The 26,009-nt window shown below is 39.7% G+C and overlaps 1 protein-coding gene across 1 annotated transcript in view; it reads right to left on the reverse strand.

Annotated features, from left to right (window-relative positions):
* Positions 1–26,009, reverse strand: part of ELP1 (elongator acetyltransferase complex subunit 1) — a 60,968-nt gene that overhangs the window by 22,402 nt on the left and 12,557 nt on the right. The window contains exons 4-23 of the mRNA XM_080667643.1: positions 25,149–25,230; positions 24,723–24,803; positions 22,609–22,694; positions 20,815–20,911; positions 20,120–20,210; positions 18,762–18,885; positions 17,693–17,786; positions 14,689–14,919; positions 13,646–13,816; positions 10,249–10,348; positions 8,447–8,629; positions 5,810–5,916; positions 5,161–5,264; positions 3,947–4,000; positions 3,752–3,857; positions 2,801–2,916; positions 2,364–2,437; positions 1,533–1,611; positions 1,360–1,439; positions 51–188 (exon numbers count right to left, since the gene is read on the reverse strand). Coding sequence (XP_080523769.1) covers positions 51–188; positions 1,360–1,439; positions 1,533–1,611; positions 2,364–2,437; positions 2,801–2,916; positions 3,752–3,857; positions 3,947–4,000; positions 5,161–5,264; positions 5,810–5,916; positions 8,447–8,629; positions 10,249–10,348; positions 13,646–13,816; positions 14,689–14,919; positions 17,693–17,786; positions 18,762–18,885; positions 20,120–20,210; positions 20,815–20,911; positions 22,609–22,694; positions 24,723–24,803; positions 25,149–25,230 — 2,198 coding nt within the window. The remainder of the gene's footprint in view (positions 1–50; positions 189–1,359; positions 1,440–1,532; positions 1,612–2,363; positions 2,438–2,800; positions 2,917–3,751; positions 3,858–3,946; positions 4,001–5,160; positions 5,265–5,809; positions 5,917–8,446; positions 8,630–10,248; positions 10,349–13,645; positions 13,817–14,688; positions 14,920–17,692; positions 17,787–18,761; positions 18,886–20,119; positions 20,211–20,814; positions 20,912–22,608; positions 22,695–24,722; positions 24,804–25,148; positions 25,231–26,009) is intronic.

Here is a 26,009-nt window from a genome sequence, read left to right on the forward strand (position 1 = left end):
AGCTATGTGCTTGTGTCATTCACAAGACGCCCCTAACGCGGTACACGTACTTGTCAGGGTCTATGCTCTCCATGGCAGCTCGCATGGCATCGCAGATAAGGTCTACTTTACTCCCCTCGAGACCCCTGGACTGTGGGACAGTGTCAGGAACTGGTGGAGGGTACATGGTAGTTGTGACATCTTCTTCCCTAAGAACAAGTGTGTATTAAAAGGTCACTAACTGAACCTGTGCCCCCTCCTCAAACCATTCACATAAATCCAAGTGTGCTGATGAGACAATAAATAAAAATAGCTAGCTATTAAAAAAAAAAGCTAGTAGAAAAGTTTAATTATAAAAATACTCATATAAGATAAAAAAATGGAGAAATTTATTGAGAAATGAAAACATGTCTACAAAAGACCTGTACAGTGATATTCATAGGTGTTTTATCCAGACAGCCCAAACAAGGCACAGACCAGGTGTCTATCACCTGGGGGATGAATGAACAAACCAGTATATTTATATAGTGGCATCCTATTCAGTGATAAATAAGATGGATCTTGAATACATGTAAAATGGATGAATCTCAAGATAATATACACTATGGGAAAGGAGCTTTATTTACATAGAAAAGTAAATATTTTGAATCCATTTATAAAGTTCCTGAACATGTAAAACTGATCCAGGGTGTAAAACTCCAAACAGTGGCTGCCTAGGGGTCAGGGACTGACTGAGAAGGAACTGGGGGGAACTTGGTCGAGGTTCAGGTTACATGGAAGTATACATTTGTCAAAACTCACTGAAGGGTACATTGATTGTTGCATTTCACTATAAATACAACGGGATCCCGTATGCAAACGATGCACTCTAGATAGTGCTATGCAAAATGAAACACTGAGGTAAAGGTAGACTAATGTCTATAATTACCTTGAAATTAGTCTAAAAATAGATGATGCATGAACCAGTGGCAAATAGTGATAAAGCAAATATAGAAAAATATGAATTCTAGAATCTAGGTGGAGGTACAGGATACTCATGTGACAATTCTCTCAATTTTTTTGTTTCAAATTTCTCATTAAAAAGTTGGAGAAATGGTCAATGCAGACATAAGAAGACACCATTTTCTTTTAAATTCATAAAAACAGTTTTATATGTCTACCTAAAAATAAAGTCAAACAGTAATTCTGACCTACATACTTAAAGTCTTAGTTTTAAACAGACTGTTTTAAAAAGGAAAAATCTAGTATATATGGTTAAGAGTTATAGTGATAAAAAAATACTAGACATTAATTTTTCTCCTCTAGCTAGCTATTTGATTTCCTTAACTAGAAGAGAGAAAATCATGGCTATGATACTCATGAATTATTCAAAATACTTACTTCAATTCTGTGAAAAACAAATTAATATGATTTACAGAATCTATCTGTTTTATGAAGGACTCCACATTTTCAAGAAACACCTACCCGAAAAAAAAGGACAAAACATTTTAGTTCAGATCACATTAGTTCAAGTCTAAAGTAAGCTAGGGTAAACAGCAGCGTGAGAAAGTTACCTTAGGGTTATGATCATAAATCAGATTGAGATTAATTCTCAGTTTTCTCATGCATTCGAATGCTTCTTTAAACATAAGCCTGTGAAGAGAATGGACAGAGAAGGCATTTCACAAAAACTAAGCTCCCTGGACCCAGCACGTTTTCATTATGATACAAACCAGTTCTAATGAGATTACAGCCCAAGTGCCAAACAACTGCTAATGGATTTTCACTCTGAAATCACAGAATAAAAAAATCGGCTACCAAATTCATTTACCTTCTGAAAAGGAATGATTTAATCATCACGGCAGGATGAGGACTACATCCTCACAGACACACTCATCATGGAACTTGGGTCTTTCTTAACAAAATAATGCAAAGCTTCTCCTGTACCGAGTCAGACAATGAATCATTTCCCTCCTAATAGTGGCTCAGGCACTTTGGGTCATGGGCCCCCTGCGAACCTGAAAGCCTTGGGCCTCCTGCCTAGAAAGACATGCAGACACAGTTGGTGCAGTGTCCCAAGTTTACAGGCCATCTGAAGCCACACGGGTCCCCTTAGGCTAGGAAGCCTTGACTTACACAATGAGCTTCATGATCCCTTCTGCTGGAAATGTCACTATACCATATGGCATTAAAATCAGTGTGGACCATGTCACCACAATCAATTTAATTAATAAATATTAAAAAGAAAAATCAAAGTGTAAAAAAAAAAAAAGCCTCTGAGAATCTGATTGATGACATCTGTACTGAAGGTTTTCCAGACTTTTAGGTTTTAAACCTTGAAAGGATATTTATGATCTTCACACATAAGTCATTACAAGCTAACTAGTCCTGTACGCGGTACTTACTTGTCCAACCACTTCCGAATCTGAGCTAAAACCAGGGCTCGATGATGAACAACTTCTAAGTTTCCCCTTGGCATCTTAAAATATATAAATCAAAATAATAATGTTTTAAATTAAATAGAAAACATTTAAATACCCAGGCTACACAACTTTACCTAACTTCACAGTGAACTACCACGCGAGATAAAATGAGCCCACTTTTAGCAGAATCTAGTTGTGCTCAATATATATATTGACTTTCCAGAAAAGCTTCCCTATTAGCCTTACTGGGCAGAGCCTGTATGAACACTCCTTTGTAATAAAGCTAACAGAACCTGGCAAAGAAAGACTTAGAGTAAATTACTGAAAATGAAAAGAGAGCCTAAAATACAATCTGCAAGAACTGTTTGGTATTGACTGTCCAATGGCAATCAGAAACACAGCCTGAAAAATCAGCTTACCTGTAATATCAGCTTTGTGTCCTGGGGCACAACAGTGACAATGCGTGAACCCCTCTCCACCATCCGCAGTGTTTCCCCGTTAGACGAGTGACTGCTGCTCAGACCTGCCTGTAATGCTAGAGACAACATGGGCCTTAAGAATCACTGTCATGACCAGGCACTCTCCATTACCTGCAGCTGAAACTGCATGTCATCTGAAATACAGGAGAGCAGTTACTAACCAGGCTCCTTTGCTCTCCCACTCAACCTGAAGACCATCAGCCTTTCTGATAAACAGTCTCATCCCTCGAACTTGCCCTCTCTCAGAGCCTTCATGCATATTCTCACACACAACTCATCAACTGACTTGGAAGACACAGGGAGAATGGGCAGCTTCTCTCTTTCTTAGCACTATGATCATACCAGGGAATGATTCCATTTCCAAGTTAGAAACAAGGAAAATAAATGGGAATTTTCAGGATAAGGAAAATACACACACAAAGGGGGGTGGGGTTGAAGGTGAGAGGATGGGTGGGCAAGGAATAGAAGAAATAAGAGCCAATTTCCTACAAACCCCAGACGAAGTCCTTCAGAGGGTACAGCAGAGGGTGGCCACAGTGAGAAAAGATTACAAAGAAGTCACAGCATATTGCTCGTTTGGTATCTACTGGTAACTCAAAGTAAAATATTAACTGTATAATGAAATTTCCTGAACAATTTTTAACTTTAGAATATTCTGCTTAAGGAAGGACTTCCTTTTCTGCAAGTCTTTGCTAACTGGTGCAGGATGATTGAACTGCGATGCTGTGCTGAGGTTAGGGACGAAGGAACTAAACTCTAATGGTATTCTCCTGTCCAGGACTCCACAGTCAAAAGCCAAAGTAGGTGAAGAACTTGAAAGTCATCAAGACCTCAAAGGACAAAAGATAGCAGAAGAGGGACCATTTTCTATTTTATACGCTGAGAACTTACTTTTTAATGAAGCATCACTCAGACAAAAACACTGGCAGGTGTGAGAATGAGTTGTTAACAACAAAAACTCATCATACACTGCAAATGATGTGATATTGGAAGCAACCTACAAGGCAAGGGAGACAAGGGGAAATTTAGCTTTATTACTTGGAGGCAACATTGAAGAAGATCCATCACCAAACCAAGCCTTTATACCTCGTTGTCATTGATGAAAAAGCGACACCTGTTAGTCAGACCAAGGACATATTCCTGCAAAGAAATAAAACTGAAATAATAAACAATTCTAACCAAACTAGTTAAACCTAACCTTTCAATCACAGTTCTACTGGCCTGGGATTTCACATCTAAGTCTCTGTAATCAGGGCTGAATATAGATATGTTAGATGTGGTTGGTCCAGACGCCATCCAATCCATCTGCAGGCCCTGTCATTTCTATCTCCTACCTGCATCTCAAATATGCCACCTTTCTGTCCTCACTGCCTCCACCCCAACAGTCACCTCCACTCTGGTTCCTTTCCAACCTACTCCCCACCTGGCAGCCAGAAAACATTTCAAACCACGAAGCAAATCACATTATTCTGCTGATTTAAAATTACTAATCATCTCCTACCTTTGTTAAATAAATAAAAAATCCACACTCCTTCCTATGGCCTTTCACTGAGTCCTAGCCACACTGCTTCCATTCAGTTACTTGAATAAGCTGAGCTCTTTCCAAGCTTAAGATGTGTACAGTTCCTTGTCCCTGGAACACTCTTCCTTCCTTGGGGAGCCTTCTCTTCCTTCACAGCTCAGTATACACACACCATAGAGCTTTCCACCAAAGTAGGTCCCCCATCCTCACAGCTACCATCTTCCACTTAGTCCCCAGCACGTCACCATTCTCTGTCATTACACCCTGCTTGTTTCCTTCATTCTCCCCTTGGAAGGGGTAATCATAAAATCTGTTGATAGATTATAAAGCCCACAAAAACGAGGGACTGAACAGCTGTTTTGCTTTATAACAATTGTATCCTACCACCCACCACATTTATAGGCATTTTAATATTTGATGAATGACAACCTACTGAATACTACTTTCACGATTACATTTCTGTTGTTCCCAAAAGGTATTTAATAAAACTAACTTTGACTGTTCTGTACAACTGGGGATGAAAGTTTGCTAACTGCATTCTATTTTTAAATTTATAGCTCCGAGGAAGGGATTAACTAAAGCCTGCTTGCCAGGCAACCTCTTAATTCCATCTTACAGAGGAAGCTGGGGCTCAGGGAACTGTACCTTCTCAATGTTGCCTTACAATTTAGTGGAGACCCAGGCTCACATCCAAAGCTGATACTCTTTGTACCTAATGCTATCAGATCTTGGGTCCCTACTTTTAAGTGGTAAATTTTTCTGCCCCGTGATCACTTACCTTCCCTCCAATCATGGCCAATTCAGTCTGCGTGCATTCATAAGGAATTTGAACAGGAAATCCACCCGGGTTCTTCCAGGGTTCAACAACTGGAGAAGGTGATTCTGCAGGATTAGCAGATGAGGTTTACCAAGAGCTGATCTGCTCGTTGTAAAAAACTGTCCCATTAATACTTACTAAAACACTTAACATGCAATTTGGATTGCTTTCCAAATGTATTCTGGAAACTCATTCCAGTTCGTTACAAGAGAAAACAGGTAGTAAACACCTGCCGCCCTGGCCTGTGTGGCTCAGTTGGTCGGAGCATCATCCCATGCACTGAAAGGCTGCTGGTTCAATTCCCCATTAAGGCACATGCCCAGGTTGTAGGCTTGATCCCTGGCAGGGGGCGTGAAGGAAGCAACTGATCAATGTTTTGCTCTCACAATGATGTTTCTCTCTCTCCTTCTCCCTTCCTCTCTGTCTACAAGTCAATAAAAAATCTTAAAAAAAAAAAGAAAACACCTGCCAATCCTTGCTATAGCTTAAGGTTTTCCAGAGTAGTTAGAAGACCTAACAGTCAATATGGCACAGACAAGATACAAGTCATGTTTTTAACAATGAAACATCATGTAAGTCATAAATATGCTTTCCTAACTGTGATACTCACCCCAAAGGTACTTAAGTATCTGACCACCAGCTAACTGCAATGCTACTGTCTTGGTCTTGGAATTGCAACATAGGCTGATTATGACCCCATCCACTGTCACAGATGAACTGACAAAAGTAAACAAAGGGAGAAAGGGGATGTGAACAGATCTAGTTTTTCTCAAAAGTAGTGACATTTCACAGATTTTGCAAAACAGAAAAAGAAACAAGCAATTTCCTTTCAGTGCTACTCTGCTTATTTCAATACAATATACACATCACTCACACACACACACACACACACACACACAGAGACACACACAATAAACTACTGCAATCACAAGCCCAGATAAAGCAATTACCTGTCACATCACACTATTTTCCACAATACAAATAAACTGGAGTCTACATTGTGAAGTCCATCATTCCTATTCTGGCAGCAACTCATTATAACTTATTGCCCTTATCACCTTCATTAGACATACCTGGTACCAATATTATTTCTGTATTCTTAAAATATAAACTACATTAATGAAGCAGTTGAGTCTGTAGGAACATAGACACTCCCTATCACTATCATATTCGTTCATGGAAATCTGTGGGTCTTCATTCATGGGGAGAGGGAAAATGTGCTGTTGCCATCGTATTTTTTCCTGAGTCAATGAATGGATACATCTTAAAGAGACTAGATATGTCTTAAAGGAAGTGAAAGAGATAGTGATAAAAAAAAAAAATTCCAATGCTAACATTTATTCAAAGATTTTTTAACCAATTTATGAAATACCAAAATGTCCCAAGTTTTGTGAGGATAAATTATCTGTAAGTTAAGAGAACAGACTCTGGAGCTAGTCTTGCTGGGACTGGGATCTCAGGCAAGCTTTTTACGTGCCCTGTGCCTCAGCTATATCAGCTGTAAAACGCTAACAGTACATATATTCCAAAGAGGTTACTGTGAGAAATCCATGAGTTAATACTGGTAAAGCACTAAGAAGAGTACCTTTTACAAAGACAAACTGTAGTATGTAAGCTATTAAGAGCTGCAAGCTAATCAAGAGACTTTATATTCCTCAAAAACATTGATATTGTATATGAACAGTCTTTTTTTGAGAAACAAAGGTCAAAGCAATAGAAATATATTTTAAATGACTTTCTCATTACCTTTTCAGTAAATGAAATGACTGCCTCTAGCTTTTTTCTATTTAAATTTTATGTCTCATCACTATGTTGTACACCAGAAATATAATATTGTTTGTCAAGTGTAATTAAAAATAAAAATAACTTCTTAAAAAATAATTTTAAATTTTGAAAAGTAGAAATTTCATAATTTAAACATGTCTAATGAAAACAAATCTGCTTTTCAAAAATCTTTTAAGTGCTACATGTAGCTACAACATTTTCTGCATCGAGACATATTCACAAAAAGCTTTTAAAAATATAAAGAGTTATGAATCAAAGATTAGGAGTTAATGACTGCATCAGAATGTTTGATGTATACAATGAGGAAAGGTTCCTAATTTTGCAATAAGGGTTTTCAGAGTTTAAATCTAAGCAGATCTTCCATTACAGATGAAGCTAGAGAGTAATACCAGTGTAGGCCCACAGTGCCAGGGTGACACTGGAAACCTGAGGATTTCCCAGAGCTGCCCAGACAATACTATCTATCTACTGCACAACAGGGCTTGCCTTACAGAAAACAGCATTCATGAACTAGAAGCTGTTACATGACAAAGACGCAGTCAGGGATCAAAATGAAACTCAAGGCTAGGGGGCAGTGAAATTTAGGAAAGAAAAATAAAGGAATGCTATGAAATGCAATCTACCATGACAGACAACAGATCTCTCACTGAATGGGGATGGTGGTGGACATAGATCTCTCACTGAATGGGGATGGTGGTGGACATAGATCTCTCACTGAATGGGGATGGTGGTGGACATAGATCTCTCACTGAATGGGGATGGTGGTGGACATAGATCTCTCACTGAATGGGGATGGTGGTGGGTATGTCACAAAGGGCATAAGGTAACGTTTGTGGGGAAAGTATGTGTTCTATTTCCTGATTGTATGGCTTCATGGATGAATACAGATATCAAAAGTTATCAAACTGTACACACAAATTTGTGTAATTTGTTGTGTGTTGATTATACCTCAATGAAACTATAAAGTTAAACAATAAAAACAAAAAGATGATTAAAAAAGAAGAAAAATAGAGACTTTTCAGTAGTAAATGCATCATGTGCCAAACAGAATGTAAAGAGAAAGAGGCCAGACATCAAAATGCAGCATATATAAATAGATCTTATAATATAACTGATTTTAATAACTAACAAGGGTAATCAGAGTGACTGATTCTCATGGGCTAGCAATTGCCTTGCTGGAATGTAAGCAAATGCTTAATTAAAAATTTTAACACACTTCAAAATGTTTTGCCTCATCTGCTGGTATTTGTCCTCTTTTTCACCACTTCTTGACACATTTTCAGCCTGTACTTTGACATGACTCAAAACTAGACTTAACCTCTTGCCAAGTGTATATAACAAGGAAGCTACTGCCTCTTAACCTACCTTACTAGAAGCTAAAAAAAGTCCTATGCTCATAAAGACAAAACAGAAAAGCATAACTCTACCTATTAGCACATGGAACACAGAAGGGCTGTGATACCTAATAGTGAGCTGTCCTTGCTGGTCATCTGTCTCGGAAGAGGCCACGGTGAGACGGTGAATGACGGACTGTGGGCTGGACTGACTGTGGCATACAGCCAGGAAGACGTCTTCTTGAATCCAGGTGAGAAAGCTGAGCTTCAGTGGATTTACTTCTTGATCTTCACTATTCTCAAATTGAATTCTGTTTTAAATATTGAAGAATATCTTGGATAAGAATGAAACTTTAATACCACTGAAATTTGCCTGAAGGAAGAATGAACCACCCTGTATACAGTCAACACCTAGTTATTTGTAGGGGCAAAACCTGAAGTGATGTCAAATACTAAAAACCCCAAAAATATTGTTTGTCTGGTTCGAAAATGTGGTTTCTGTTTACTTAATATTGTTTCTTATCCTGAGAGCTTTAGATTTATGAATCTGACCACACAAGAAAATTACCTGCCCCGGGTTGACCCTACACTAATAAACCCAGAGATTTTCCACTGTCCCACTTACCAGCATTCAAACCAAACTGCAGCAGCTAGTTGGACTTCCATAGAATGGGTCCTTTCCCAAGCATCCCACACCAGAATGAATACATTAACTTGAGTCTCGCTGCCTCTAACAGCTTCTTCTGCAGTGTTTATGCAGCAGAAGACAGCACTTTTTGGTGCCTCATGCAGGAACTCATAATGGTCACTTCTTGCCTTTGAGTTCGAGCAGCAAACCCTCAGCGTGCACTGAAGGAGCTGGGTCTAGACCAATCTTCCTCCTCCACCAGCTCCTAGGACTCCGCCTCTCCACTGCATGCAGCCCCATGCAGGAGCATCCCCACCTGGTTCTTGCCGACATTCTTCTGCCCACCACACCCAATGTTCCCGATCCTTCTCTGCAATCCTAACCTAGTCCTAGTCCTTCTTCAAGGATTGATAAGTATTTGCGTCCTTCATGAAGTCTTCTCTAAATGAAACTATATTCTACATTGCCTTACACTTTCTTCCTCTAGTGGTTTCAAGTCTGTGAAATAAAATCATCCATATAAATGTTTTTTGAAAACTTTTAAGCATTATATAGGCAGCCCCCAAATCATACACAGGTTAGATACATATATACATTTATGAAATATATTGCATATATTTAAGAAACATTCAGTTATTTGCTCTAGTTTATTATTACTATTAATTTAGGAATAAATGCTCCCAGGAGACAAAATAGAGCAGGAATTAAGAGCACAGACTCATCAAGATTAGACTTAAATCCTGGATTCTCACAGGAATGGCATTATAATTTATAAATTGGCTTCTGGGTAATTTTATAATGCCTATAGTGTACCTGAGGTATTCAATTATACCCAGTCATTTCTAGTATTACTTCCATGGGAAAATGTATTCTGATTTCCAAACTGAGAGCCTCAAAACACAGCACCCAGAGGTTTTGGAGTGGAGGAGGAGGCAAACACAGAGGCTGCTGTAGGTCAGCCATATGTGAATAACCTAGACATCCTCATTTAGGTACATGAATGCAATCTGCCCTGTCATTCATCTCCATCTTTCCCATGCAATGTTTCCCTGGAGAACCAAGGACTGTTGAGAAGAATGGGTTTTAGGCTGGTTTATCACTTGGGTTCTCCTGCACCCATCATCCTACATGACATTCAGAATCCAGGTAAGTGGCTTCCCCAAGAGGGCTTAAAAACTAGCACTCAGGTGTGGTATCTCCTTGTCCCACTCAGCAACAAGCACAGGATAACAACTGGGTAATTTAGGAGTAAATGCTGGCTCCTTCTGTTCCCAGACGTTCCCATAATTAAGAACCACCTACTTGTATCTCTTTTCCAGATGAGGTGTCTCAAAGGAAACTTTAAATCCACTTCCACCCACAGCTCCCAGTTTCACCGTGGGATCCACACTTGAACTATCACCTAGAAAACAAAATTGCAAATTCAATCATATCACACTATGAACACTTCTCCTCATACTAAGTTTATGGGGTTCTAGAAGTCAAACTACTTTACAAATAAAGCAATCTAGAAAACAGTCACATCTCAATCTCTTTTTAAAATCTCTGCCTACCTTTCAGGCTTAACCAAATCTTCTTTCCCCTTCATACTACCCCAGTTACAATCCTTGCTGTGCCTCAGCAAGACCAGGGGAGGGCTGCCCTCTCACCCCAGTGCTACTTCCTCCACTGCCCCACCACCACCTCTCACCAACCTGGCATCCTTCATCAAAAGATATTCTCTTTCCATTCTTGATCCAGTTTATTCACTGCACAGCAGCCAATACAACCCTTTAAAAAACTGAGTCAGAACACCACACTCTTCTGCTCTACACCCTCCGGAGGCTTCCTGTCTCACACAGAATAACACTGAGGTGTTACCAGAGCCTTCGAGGCCGAGGCCTGCAAGAGCTGTTTCCTGTCACCTCTCTGACTCCACCCACCACCTTCCCCTTACCTCCTCTGATGCAGCCTCCCTGAAATCCTGGCTATTTCCTACACAGAGACAAGCACCTTAGCCATTGCTCTCTACTCTGCCTAGAATGTTCTTACCCCAGGCATTCGCATGGCTCCCTCTCCAATTACCACTGGGTCTCTGCTTAAATGTCACCTTCACATAGAGGCTTCCTGACCACCTAAAAGCAAAGCCACCTTTCCCTCCCAGCCCTTATCCTCATGCTCTCCCATACCCTAACCTTGCTTATTTTTCTCCACAGCGTTTACCATCTCATAGACTTCAACTTTTATTTACTATCTTTCTCCCCAACTAGAAGATAAACTCTACAATCGTATGGACTAGAATAAAACGTGTCATATAAGGGACAATCAATAAACATGGAGGGGGAAAAGGAGCAATACTCGGGACACATCAAATGTCTCCTATGCAAATTCTGGCATCTAATATGTCTCCACTGGACTCACATGTGCACTACTCACCTCCAAGTTGTTCATTTGTAACACAAGCTCTTCCCCTTCGGTTCAGTAGCCCTTATCAGTATTTTGACTTGTCCACTCTGAGACCTCAAACTGGAATATTCTGACTTTGACATCAACTGCCAATCTTTCCTTTTAATCCCAATACAATGCATTATTCCTCAACGTTCACTGTCACCTGCACAACAGCTGACGTCCGCTGCTTCTCCACAGCAATCCTGACTTTCCCACCCACCCTCCCTCCTGCTGTGCTCCCTGCACAGGTGAGCTGTCCACACCAGGGCCATCGTCTGAAATCGCTCCGTGTTTAAAAGGCTAATCTCTACATCCTACACTCTAATAACAACTCGCACAACCTTTCCCAGACTCTTATACCCAAATACACTACAACATGCTCCTAATTCTCAAAGGCTTCCAGCTCCCCACTTTGTATTTTTCTACAGACACTTCCCTGGCTCAAACTCTCACCATCTCCTGCTTAGTCACTCTGAACAGCCTCACTGGTATGTCTATCTCCAGGTGCCCACACCATGGCCTGCCCGCACACAGACACCTGACACATCGCCCGAGAGCGGAGGTCTAACCTGCCCTATCTGATCATGGAGTTGTAAGTGTCAGTATCATGAATGTAGGGTGCTACAGAGTTTCATTCTGGGGAGATAGAGGTGTTCTAAAATTGACTGTGGTGATGGTTACAAAACGGCAAATATACTAAAAACCATAGAGTTGTACACTTTAAATGGATGAGTGGTATGAATAAAGTTATATTTTTTAAGTGAATGTAGGGTAAAATATTCTGTACATAGTAAAACAATAAACAATTATACAATCTTAAATTAGTATCATCTAGTAAGCACCACAAAAGCTTACTCTACATCTGATTCTTTTAAGCTAACAAAACCAGCAGTAACAGTAGTTGAGTATAAAGACAATCACTTGTTTACTTTTGATATTACAGGTTGATAAAAAAAAAACTACTTGGAAAAGAAGTTAATTTTTACTTTTTCTGATTTTCCTTAACAATGAACACATTACTATTACTTTTTAAATGCTATTAAGAAATAAAAAGTTCAAGGAGAACTGTTATAGCATTTACAGAGGAAAACTAAAATCAGAGAAGCTGGAGACATATCCAAGTACAGTAAGTCCTTACTTAACACCGTCAGTGGGTTCTGTGACTTAAAGTGATATGTAACAAAATCTATTTTATCATAAGGTAACTGGAATAAACAAGAGTTCCTACACAGCATCTCATCAACGTTCCAACAAAATGACACTGAAGGAAAGGAGAGCCCACTGTTAGTTAGTATAAACAGAAGCCTGCTGATTCAACAGAAAAGCTGATAAGCAGGGAATTCCAATACTAATTAGTTAATTTTGATTTTTCTATCCGAGCAGCTATCTAGATTGTTCTCTGAGAATGCATAAGTTATTTGAAAACAAGGCCACCAGCACCATTTGCCTGTATAATTCATGACATGAACATAGAACTCACAACTAAAAACAAGTGTCAGGTTTTCCCAGCCCATCAGGAAAGCAACTAGGAACTGAGAGCAATGGGGCTGTGGAAAACAACTGGATTAGAAGCTACGACAGCTTAGTTGGATTCCCTGTCCATGCTTGCTGAAACAAATTGCAAACCCGCTGGCATTCTGTCCTTTATTATAAAAAAGAAAAAAATCCAGCCCAACCAGTTTGGCTCAGTGGTGGAGTGTCGTTGACCCATGAACCAAGAGGTCACTGGTTTGATTTCCGGTCAGGGCACATGCCCAGGTTGCAGGATCAATCCCCAGTAGGGGGCGTGCAGGAGGCAGCTGGTGGATGTGTTTCTCATCAATGTTTCTATCTCTCTATCCTTCTCCCTTCGTCTCTAAAATCAATGAAAATGTTTTTTTTTAAAAAAAAAAACACACAAAAAAGTCCATCTGTGACACAGCTCCTAGGAGTGCTGTGAGATCAAATGAAAATTTGTGCAAAGGCAATGAAAACTGTAAAACACATTACAGGTGTAATAAGATACCGTCCTATTTCCAGGGTTGAATGTTATTCTTTAAATAACTGACTCTTCAAGTTCAACAAAACAAAGGAATAGCTCTTATAAGCCATAGTAAGACTGAAACAACCCCAAAAAGACCCCCACAAGCCAATTAAATATCATGACAATAAAGATATTAATTATAAACTTCAAAATTTTTGGAAACACTAGAGTGAAAGCAACATCAAACCATAACTTGCTTTTTAGAGGGGAAACCTGACTCAGAACACCTTGTAACAGTTCTGAGCATACCATATTTATAGACAGAAATCTGGTTGCTGGCATCGAGGATAGCGAGGTCATTACTCCTTTCAGGGCATGAAGAGAACATGACTTGATTCACAGGCTCTGGGAGCAGCATTCGATGGGTGTACATGGGAGGTGGAACTACACTCTGCCGGAAGACTGTCACCAATACCCTGTCTGCATGTCACAGAGAAGGAGAAGGAGGATCAGACACATGGATGTTCAATTGTGAATTAAGGCATCAGAACAGCACAGTACCACTAACAAATGATGGTGGTAGGAGATATACAGCAATTCTTTAAAATAATTTTTGGTGTTTTACTATGAATAAGCTTAAACATCGTGTAGTAAGTGGGGAAGGAAATATCATGGACTCTGTCTGTATCAGGCTATTGTCACCTCCAGACCTAGAGAAGTCCATCTCTGGTCTTGGAGGTTTTAGGAGCCAGGAGCTAGGACAAGGTCAAGAGATCAGAGTTCTAGCTTTGGCTGCAACTGAGCCATACTAATGCAACGAAATCAATGCCTTTAAAATCCTTGAAGCACTTCCCTCTGCATGGATTTGGTAATAAGGCGTATATGATTAAGTTCTCTACACAGATCATGTGATTATTAAATCAGTATTATGACCACTACATAGAACATGAATTAGTATAGCAACTCACATTATAATCTTAGAAGCAAGGGTCAATGAAAATCTGAGTCAGGGCAAAAGACAAGGCTAACACATCCAAAACCCTAACACGACTGTGCCTCTTCTGCCCAGGGTCAGAGTTTTCAATGCCTTCAAAGGCGGACCAGTAAATATGTGAAGACCATGGATGCAGCACAATGAGGAATTGGGGTGGGAGGTGGATGTGGGGAGGAGGGACTATGGTCCTCAGGAAAGTACATGCCCCAGCTATGGGAATTCTCATCCAAACAATACAACAAATAAGTAAAAATAAACCAACCAACCAACCAAATAAATATTCCCCAAACCACCACCTCTGTAGGCACCGGCTCAGGGTCCCCTTTCAGGCTCACGGACACCTTTTCTAACTGCTTACTTCCATCGATGACAGCCACGTTTGCCATGTCACTTGAATTATCCCCCGAGCTCCGGTCAGTCGTCCAGCACCAGTCATAGCAGAGGTAGTGCCAGCCCTGACAGAGAACATGCAGCCGGTACGGGGTCACCGGGTCCCACATCAGAGACACAATCTTGCTCTTCCCACAGGCGCTGAAGATCAGACTTTGCTTGAGATACCAGTGATAGTTCCCCACAGTCCAGAGCTGAACTGCAAGGGAAAATGAAAGGAGACCTCAGGCTGGAGGACGAGACCTCATACCATTTGCTAGAGGGGGATGGGACAATCTTTTCTTTTTTGAATGACCCTTCCTGCTAAGCCTCTCCATTAAAATAATATTAACAATAATTGGTAAAAGGCAATGTTCCATGAAGACAAAATGTCAAGCTCAATAAAGTCAGAAACACGTTTATTTTTGTCTCTAGCTTCAAACTTTTTAATCACGAGGATGGAAGACTAAGACAAGACAGTGTTTTAGTCAATTGTTTTTTTCATAAAGAATTACAAAGAAGATTAAAAGTATTAAAACGCTCAATCCAGAAGTACTGGACTAGTCCCACTATGTTCTATTAAGATTGAGTTGCTTATTACTTTCTCCCAAGTGCTTTGCATGCAACTGGGTGCAAGGCTCTCTGGTATTAACTAGGATTCAGGAGTCCAAGGGAGATTAGCAAGCAATTATCTTTTCCAACATCTATTAAAAGCAGAGACCTAATCCTGGAGGGTGTGGAAAATGGGAAGATGTTGGTCAACTTTCAGTTATAAGATGAGTAAGATCCAGGGATCTAATGTACAGCATGGTGACTACAGCTAATAATACAGTAACGTTTACTTGAAACTTGCTAAGAGAGCTGATCTTAAATGTTCTCACAATAACAACAATAAAAATGGTAATTATGTGAGGTGAATCTCATTGTGGTAAACTTTTCACAATATATACATGTATCAAATCATACATTGTACATTTTAAACTTACAGTTATTTACCAATTATATCTCAATAAAGCTAAAAAAAGAAATAATCATGTCAAGTCAAAACCAACTTTTATTAAACAGTTGACTCACATAAATGAAGCTCTTGATTATATTAAGAAACTTATTTTCTTTAATTATCTCCTAGCTCACTAATTCTTGATTCAGTGATCACAGCAAATCTAACCTAATTCTCTAACCTGGCTCTCGCAATACATCTCCCTAGCAGTGAGTTGGTAAGCTAGACTTCCTGCTCATGCTGTGATAACAGGTATCATGGCTGTTCTTATGTAACACATATCCTGAGCATAGCACAGTGCCTTGCCTGCCCTTGACACCCTGTGGTTCTCAACCCTGGCTGCATGTTAAAAGTCATCTGGAAGCATTTTGTTTTTTAAATTAAATACAGATAGTCTTCATTCCGATACAATGAATCCAATAAGATAAGGCCTGGAAAGTGTTTTGTTTTGTTTTGTTTTGTTTTGTTTTGTTTTCTAAAGGTGCAGCCAGGGTTGCCCAGCTGGGTGTGGCTCAGTGGCTGAGCTCAACCTATGAACCAGGAGGTCATGGTTCGATTTCCAGTCAGGGGACATGTCTGGGTTGCGGGCTCAATATCTAGTGTGGGGCATGCAGGAGGCAGCCAATCAATGATTCTCTCATTGATGTTTCTATCTCTCCCTCTCCCTTCCTCTCTGAAATCAATAAAAATATATTTAAAAAAAAATAAAAATAAAATAAAGGTTCAACCAGGGTTGAAAGCCACTGGGTCAAATGAATGAATGAGTGAATGAAAAACTATTCAGTGCATTATTATTGATAATAAAAAAGTACAAAACTTTAAAAGTCTAACAGAATGGGATTTAATAAACTGCGGCACAAATGGATATTATCCAGTAATTAAAAATAATATAGATGGATATCTGAAGTGGAAATATGTTTGTGGCAGCGGAAAAGTAAGTAACAACATCATACCTATCTATATACATAACAAAAATGAGATCATGGCTATACTGAAACATATCAATAAAATCTGGAAGATGAGAAAATTTCAATAGTGATTATTAAAGAGACAGAATTATGGATTAACTATTTTCCTTCTCATCTTTATTTTGTAATGTTTTCACCTATTATGTATACACTAAAAAATACCAATTTAAAAGGTAGAGAGACAATTCTTAAATCTAATCCAATTTCTATTTCACTTTCACAGTGTAGTATTCCTTTGGTCAACGTTGTGACTTCCTGTAGCAATACCATCTAAGAAAAGAAATTACTGGTGGTCTGTAATGGTCAATTTTATATGTCAACTTGGCTAGGCTATGGTGCCAGGCTGAACACTAGTCTAGATATTGCTGGGAAGGTAGGAAGGTATTCTGTAGATGTGGTTAACATACACAATCAGGTGACTTTTTTTCTTTCAATTTTCTAAAAAAAATATTTATTATTGAGTAATACTGGCTAGTAACATACAATTTTTCAGGTGTACATTATAATTTGATATCTATATATACTGTAAAGTGCTTCCACCAAAATTCTAGTTTCCACCTGTCACCATAGATTTGATTCCCCTTACCCATTTCGCCCTACATCAGTTGACTTTAAATAAAGCATATTATCCTCCACAATGAGCAGGTTTCATCCAATGAATTAAAGGCCTTAAAGAGCAAGGGTTTCCTGGAGAAAAAGGAATTCTACCTCAAACATGTAATGTAGGATCCTGCCTGTCTGCAGACTGCGGGACTGTCCTATAAATTTCAGATAAGACTGAAACATCAACTCCTACCTGAATTTCCAGCCTGCTGGCCTGCCCTGATTCTGTTTCTCTAAAGACACGTGACTGATTCATGACTGAAACCATAAATAATCAAAACCTAACCACTGGCCCATCTCCGCCTACCCCTCTCCACCATCTTTTATTCCACTACAGCACTAAGTAGAAGGGATAAGGGCAGCTCTACATCTACTTTCAACTGTATTTTATGGGGCAAAAGGCTGAAACAGTGCTGTCTTACCATAGGTTTTTAGAGTGGAATTTTCTTCCCTCTGAAGGTCTTCCGACCAAACTGCAAGCACAGTGGAATCTGCATTCCAGAGCAGGTAATTTACCTAGTAGGGAAAACAGACCTGTCATTGTCCTTTAACTATGTATTTACTTCAAAATCTTTATGATACCTGAATCCCTGCTCTCACAAACCAAACAATCCTCTCCTGGAGCAGACCCCTAGCTGTGAATTATTAACCTGCAGTCATTAAACAAATCTGTGTAATCTGTCCTCATATGCAGAGGACTCTAAAAAATGTATTATGCTTAAAGATTAAAAGAGATTTAACAACCAAATGCAAGTGACATTTAGTTAATCAGGGACATTTGAATATGGACTAGAAATTAGATAATGCTAAGGGATGATTACTAATTTTGTAAGCTATGATAATGTAATTGTGGTTACTTACAGTTATTTAAAGAAAAATGTTCTTAACTGTTAGAAAAAAAAATTAAAAGTACATTTCCTAGAATTAAAAAAAAACCTAGGAAATAAAATGAAAATGTGTGTGTATGTATGTTTGTGTGTGAGGGCCAGAGAGAGGGGATAGATAAAATAATTTTGCAAAATGTTGGTATCTTACAAATAATAGATACATGGGAGTTCATCCACCTCTTCTCTCCACTTTTAGTGTCTTTAGTTAAAGATTACCTTTGGATGTGTATCTGCTCCAACAAAGATCCTAATGGTACACAAGCTGCTTAAGTTTTCAATGTTATGAATGAAAGGCATCTTTATTGCTGGAAGAATTGTACTTTTGTCAAAATAAACAATAAAAACTAGCATTTCTATTTCCTGTCTACGTTTTATGTAGGGTGGGAAAGAAATACCACTTATTCTTTAAAAATCTCTAAGAAAAAGAATTTCTCATTTTTAAGAAGAAAAAACCCCACAAAAGAACTTGGTTATAAGAAGCTACTATTTCTATTACTACGTACATGGGAGCTTCTATTTACACGCATGCCCATATCCAATATAAACCTTCTCTATAGCTGTGGGAAGTTCCTAAATTTGATTCTGAAACAACTCAGGCACCTACCTTCACCTCATCTTTGAGGAAAGGAAGCATAAACTGTCCATGGAGAAGTCCATTTTTCTCAAAAAACACCACATCCTGCTGATTGGGTTTATCTTGTGTGGATGCAATCAAACTGCCCGAGGGCCTTAAAGCAACCAGAGAGTGTTAGAAGGCCCGCAAGTACATGCAGCTGGCTTTAAACGAGATAAAATTAGGAGAAATGATTTTTTCAGCAAAAACAAAAAGCATCCAAGGAAGTTTTAAATTCCATGTCACTAGGTAAGCTGTCACCCTAGTGAGAGACTATGCCTGCCCAGAAGAAGGAGTGCCTTTTCCTAATTTGCACAAAGCCTCCACTTGCCCCCAAAGCCTCAGATTTAGAATGCACTTGGGTGACTTTTTAAAAAGTCAATACCTTACTTAAATCATTGCATGTATAATGTCCTATAACACCATAACCTATTTCTCCTTCAAGTAGATAACTTCAGCAAATATTCCATGCTCAGGTAGGTAATTTAAAGATTTCTCAATCACCTCATCTCTAGATTTTAATTCAAATACATTTTTCTCTTTGCTCTATCATCCAACTGCTACTCAAATACTGGTGGGAAATGAGATATCTAAAACCTACAGACCTTCTGGCTTTGCATATAACAGATGCTACTGAGACAGTGGATGAGACACATCCTCTCTCTATATTAAGGGCAGCCACAATCACAAGCAGGCTGTGACCACACAAGGGTGCTGGGCCAGGAGAATCAGGCTGGACCCACCCTGCACGTTCCTCAGCAGATTCCCTTGGTGTGGGAGATAGTGCACAGGAAGGAAGCCCTCTTCCTAGTCCTCACCAGAACTCCACTGCCCACAGAGCTGTGCATATAGCGACGTCCCTTCTAAGCACCATTTTCTGCTTTATACAATGGCTTCATGGAGACCCTGCCTATAACCTACAAAACATATGGGTCTCAGAATTGTGAGATCTGTGAAGAAACTCAGAATCTACTATTCAAATTGAAGTCAGACTTCAGAGAACTAAAAAAGAAAAAAACATATCGGCTTACAGCCAAATGAAAAAAAGTAATTCTCTTTTTGTGTTATATAAACACCCACATTCAATAGGTACCACCTCTACTCCAGTTCCAAGAATTTTTTTTTTTTGTATTCTTTTTTCTTTATTGATTAAGGTATTACATATGTGTCCTTATCCCGCCATGCCCCCCCAATCCCCCCACTCATGCCCTCACCCCCTTGGTGTCTGTGTCCATTGGTTAGGCTTATATGTATGCATACAAGTCCTTTGGTTGATCTCTCTCCCTTACCCCCACCCTTAGTTCCAAGAGTTCTGAGGAAGGAGTTAAAAGATTTCTTCTCCCACTCACTTCCAGGCCAGAGCTGGGCCTAGTCCTGCCACAGGCTCACTGGTTGACTGTAAAGCAAACTCACGGTTCCACACTCGGACCTTCCGAGCCCCTATGCAGTAGGTAGAGAGAAAACAAAATAAAAAACAAACAAGCTTAAAGCATTATGATAAGCATTGTCAAGTCGGAACTTTTCAAACATCCCCCCTTATTAATAAAAACTGTCATAGTTTTACAAACAAATTAGATTAATCTTGGTAAAAATTTGTGTCCAACACACAGGAGGCTGGATAAAATAGCCTCAAAGAACTCTTCTAATTCTTAGTTCTAAATTCTTTAACATCTAAAGTATATCTTTATGGAATAAAAGAAAACTCTCACTGAGAAAGAAAAAATTGCTCTGGCCAGTGCGGCTCAGTTGGCTGAGCGGCATCCCATGCACCAAAATGCTGCCAGCTGGATTCTCATGCACCAAAAGGTTGCCTGGGTTGTGGGCTCGATCCCCGGTGGAGACTGAGTAGCGGGCAGCAGATTGATGTTTCCCTTTCACGTTGATGTTTCTTTCTCTCTCTCCCTCTCCTTTCCTCTATCTCTAAGAATCAATTTTTAAAAAATCTTTAAAATGCTGAGTATCACCTAAAAAAAAGAGAGAATAAACTTTCCTGAACTTAATAAGAGAAACTTTTAGTTTGTTTAACTGCAATTTATTTCCATACCTGTCTCTGGGCAAACAACACTCACGGCAAAAAACTGTCCATCACCACGCCAGGTGATTTGTGGTCTCTGGTCATCCCAGGGCAAAGCAGACTCAATCTAAAGAGATGAGGAAAGACAAATGTCACTGAGGGCCTTCAATGGCCCAGAATCAAACAAGCCTCAGGCTATTAAATGTCACTCTTTCATATGCTATTAAGCTACCTAGAAAAAACCAGCTTCATAGAAACCTCAGGAACTCTTCTAATAAAAGGATCCTCAGATGCAGAAATCATCAATAGAAGAGAAAAGAACTTCTAGCAACACAAAATTCTTCTTTGGGCATTAAAAAAATGGCCTTCAAGCAACAGGAAAAAAGCTACAGATCGAGATATTAACACCAATGATCTGAGGAATCTACCAGGTAACTTCGACAAGAAAATAAATGTTGTTTGTCTAAATATGAATAGAAGAGAGAATTCTATTTGTTGTGTAAGCTTCACAACAGTGCACAGAAGAGCCGAGCCAGAGGTAATCAAGGCAGCAGCGATGGTGAAAACAGTTCAGTGCCACTTGCATCTCAATCCTGAAGGCCCTCAAGACAGAAACCAACTTTTCGGAGCAGCCATCATCCATTCCTGTGACAGGTTAAGTCAGAATGGTGCCACAGTCTGCACCCCAGGGAATACACTGGCAGCCTAACCAGATTCATTCTAGGCGAAACGAAACCATGGTATAGAACAGTGGTCGGCAAACTGCGGCTCTGTTGACTAATGAGTTTGCCGACCCCTGGGATAGGGGCTTAATCACAAGGAACAACAGCAGTCTGTAATTATTGGAATCGAGAGTCTAGGTCTGTGGTCGGCAAACTCATTAGTCAACAGAGCAGCAAACCGCGGCTCATGAGCCTCATGTGGCTCGCGAGCCGCAGTTTGCCAGCCACTGGTATAGAACACAAACTTCCTCAGGTGCAGGGTTAAAAGATGAAATACGATTCACAAAATGCAGCTAGAAATAATGAAAGATGAAAAATGGTACATGGCAGGCAGTGTATTAATAACTCATCTACACTAATAAAAGAGTAAGATGCAAACTGACTGTACCTTTGCGATGCCCACCAGCCAATCAGGAGTATGCAAATTAACCCAACAAAGATGGCGGGTTAATTTGCATACACAGGCGCTGAGCGCCCCAGCCGCTTCAGGCCTCTGGGCAGCATGGGAAGGTAGAAAGGAGCCGGAGCAAAGGCGGTGCTGGCAGCCAGGGGAAGGAAGGCCCATTCTTGCACAAATCTTCGTGCATTGGGCCTCTGGTTTATACTATAAGGGCAGTTCATGGAAATTTCTACATGTAATATACACACAATGCTTTTATTTGCTCAGGCCCCAAATCATCCTCAATTCCACTTTCTCACACCCCACACCTGATCTATTATTAATAAATCCTGTAGCTCTACCTTCAAAAATGTATCCAGAATGAAGGAAAATAAGTTTCATCCAAAAGAAAAATCAGGAAAAAATATCTAATATCTCCATATGAAGGAAAGTATTAAAACAGTTCTTCTACATATCAGGAAGAGATACACAGAGTGTTTTATTTCTATCTGTGATTTATTTTTTACACTGAATATTGGTTATAATTATTCCATATGCTGAAAAATAAAAAAAGATAAAGCAACTGGCATTAAAAAAGAAAGAAGGATCTTCCTAGGATGACTCATTCCCTGAGGTTTTCTGAACAGTGTCAGCTTTACTAAAGCACAAGACATCTGTCCCTTATTAGCCTCTAAGTGTCTTTATCCATCAGATCAACCTTACCATTTGCACCTGAAAGGCCGCTTGCCTGCCTTCTGATCCGTGGAACTGGGTCTCCTTCCTGCCCCATCCAACTGTGATAAACTTGTCTAGAGAACAAATGATTGAGAACATGCAAGACAACCAGTGAGCTAAATGAAATTAAATAAGAGCAGTTTCATTGCTAGTTTCCAAGAAGTTAGGGACTGGTAATTACTGGGGTGCTCTGAGACCTCTCAATAAATTGACCAGCAGTCAACATTATGAAAAAGTAGGTGGGATTAGCTACATCCCATGCAAAGTATGCCGGTTGCTATCTATCTCTATGACTGTCCTCAAAGCTGAATGCCCCAGAGACCCATCCTGGATCCTGTACTCTTCCAGGATCATACCTGCTCCCTGAGCAAGTTCATCTACTCCCAAGATTGTAAAGATTCCTACATGCCAATGATTTGGCCCCTTGTATTTGCCTACTTCGCATAGTGATACCACGTAGCCCTGAAATAAACCAAAAACATAACTCACCACCTACCCCTTACAGTCCAGCACTTCCCGCCTTCCCTCTCAAATCCTGGCACCTTTATTCCCACCACCTGAGCTTCAGGCTGGAGTCCCATTAAACTTTCCTCTTCACCTTACATACCCAAAGCCTACTTTTACTTTCTAAACTGGTATTTCTCAAACTGGCTAGGGCAGGAGAGGAACCATGCACATATATTCCAAAATAGTTGCTCAGATAATTCCAAAAAATGTACTCCCATCCTCGTTGAGAATCAAATTTTTCCTGAATTTATTCCCTCTTTTGACCCCACACCCACCTTCTTTACCCCTCAGCTATATTCCTCCGGCAACCTCTTACCAGGTCACCCTTACTCTTCCCTCTGTACCAATCACTCAATCTTGTATCATTAAAACCTTTAATGGCTGATCACCTATAACTCAATGTCCAAATTCCCTTCCTACCAAACGTAATCAACATCCATCCTGTTTATTGCATTCCACATTCACGTCCTGCCAACCATCGATGCTTAAGTATTCACAGTTGTCTGAAAAAGTTATGATGTGTCAAAGGCTTCTGGGAAACACCTTGCCTTGGAATGTGTTTATTCACTTGTTTGAACCACTTCCCTACCCTCCACCCTCATTTACCCAAGACCAATTCAGCCAAGACTCAGCTGAAGTAGCCTTCCCTCTCCATTACTCCCTTCCTCCCCTTATGCTACCCTAATACCTGCACATCAAGTTATCAGTGAACTAATGGGACTCCTTAAGAGAAAAGCCAAATTCTCTACAGCACCTAACACTGCTGGGTTCATACCAACCCCAAAATTATTACTGAACAAATAAATTACTTTTGAGTGAATAAATGAATAGCCACTTTCTAAATGACTTCTCAGAGTTGGTGGAATAAGAAGGCATGAAATTAGACCTCAGCAAAAGTTAAAAATCTTTCTTGTTTTCTCCCCAAAGTTGTACCCCAGAAATGGCCTCCTCATTCTAGCTCAGAGGTGAGGAATCTTTTTTCTGCCAAGGGCCATTTGGATATTTATAACATCATTTGAAGGCCATACAAAATTATCAACTTAACAATTAGCCTGCTATATTTGGTCAAACATTTAATTAACTCATCCCTAATGCCTTGGCAGGGCCAGGCCAAATGATTTTGCAGCCTTATACAGCCCATGGGCTGGACGTTCCCCATCTCTGTCTAGCTAGTGTAGTCCTTTCCTGGGCAACAACTATCAAGATGACCCTAAGCATAGTTTTCTATTCCCCAGGTTATTGACAAAGCTAACTCTCAGACTGGGAGAGGCACTGAAGTATGCCTTTCAAGATCAGGAGTGTGTCAAAGGAACTGGGCGATCAGACACTTAAATGAATGGAAGTTCAAACATCATAGTCCTTTGCATTATGACATGGAGATTGCTCAAGACAATGATCAAACTTGAGTGGAACTCAGGTCACAAGACATTTCAAACAAAGCTATACTCACTTTCACCAAAATTATTCTGATGGATCTGATGTTCCATGATCGGTTCAAAGTCTTTGGGTTATGACATGGAGATTAGTGCGCAAGACAATGATCAGACTTGAGTGGAATGCAGGTCACAAGACATTTCAAACAAAGCTATACTCACTTTCACCAAAATCATCCTGATGGATCTGATGTTCCATGATCGGTTCAAAGTCTTTTGTCATCATAATCAGAGTCTGTTGACCTTGAAGGGGCACAAACAAGAATGATTTCATTTTCATACAACAAATTTGCCATTCTATAAGTATCAATGGCACTGGAAGCTGCAAAGCTGGTGTGAAGGAGTTTATAGTCAGAACAAGACAGAGAGAATTCATTCTAAGTGTCTGACTCTCATAAACGCAAAGAGCTTCTGACGTGATGCTTATTCCCAGCTATTTATGTTGTAAGGCTAACATAAAAGTCCTCTCTAAATTCTAACACTGGTATGATGGTTAAAAGAAAAATTTTGAAACCTATACAGCTTAACCCTGTGAGATATTAGGAGCCATGTTTGATAAAAGTCAGATGAGATCAATGACAAGTTTACCTGTAGCAAGAAGCACCAGCTCTTGGTCAGGACTCCAACTCATGACTGCGATACCACTGGCTACACTCCCTACACATTCCAGCTGAGACAGACAGAAAAAATAAGAGATTAAAACCCCACTGTCTCAGTGAAAATTTACTACAACCATAATCAAACTAATTAAAAACAAAACAACCATGAATTTATTCAACAAACATTTATTCAGTATCAGGTATTGAGAGACTAGGCATGACACAGGGCACAGGAAGTAGATGTGACTATGGACACGCCATTCCTCCCAGAGTTATCTCACGAAGGAGATGAAAAGATGACTCTACAGTGGGATTAGAGATACAATTGAGGTTTCTGGGAATTAAGTTAAGGCTCAGAGCAGGAAATCACTAGTGGCCCAGGAATTCAGGAAAGCTTTTCTGGAAAGGTGCCTTGAAGGGTGATAATAGGGCCAGGAAAAAGACATCAGGGGGAAATGCAATATTGAGGCACAAAATAAAAAAAAAAGGAGCAGTTAAATAACAGCTGCAAGTAGAGCATAAGGCACACACACACACACACACACACACACACACACACACACACAGGAATGATGGGGGAGGGGAGAGGCTAAAAGGAATTTGGGGAACACATAGTGAAAGGTCCTATAAGGTACACTAAGAACATGGATTCTGTCTTGCATGCACTGAAAAGCCACAAATAGGGAGGATTAAAACCATTTGATTAAATTAATGGACAGGAGGAGCTCAAAATCAGGAAAAAATGCTACAGAAAGTTTTGAAAATAAAAGCATACTTTTTAAATATGAGAAACACTATTTAAGTTGTACTTGATGTCTTTGATATTTCTTACCATAAACTGAAAGTAAGA

This window comes from Plecotus auritus (assembly GCF_963455305.1).
Source record: "Plecotus auritus genome assembly, chromosome: 5".
NCBI lineage: Eukaryota > Metazoa > Chordata > Mammalia > Chiroptera > Vespertilionidae > Plecotus > Plecotus auritus.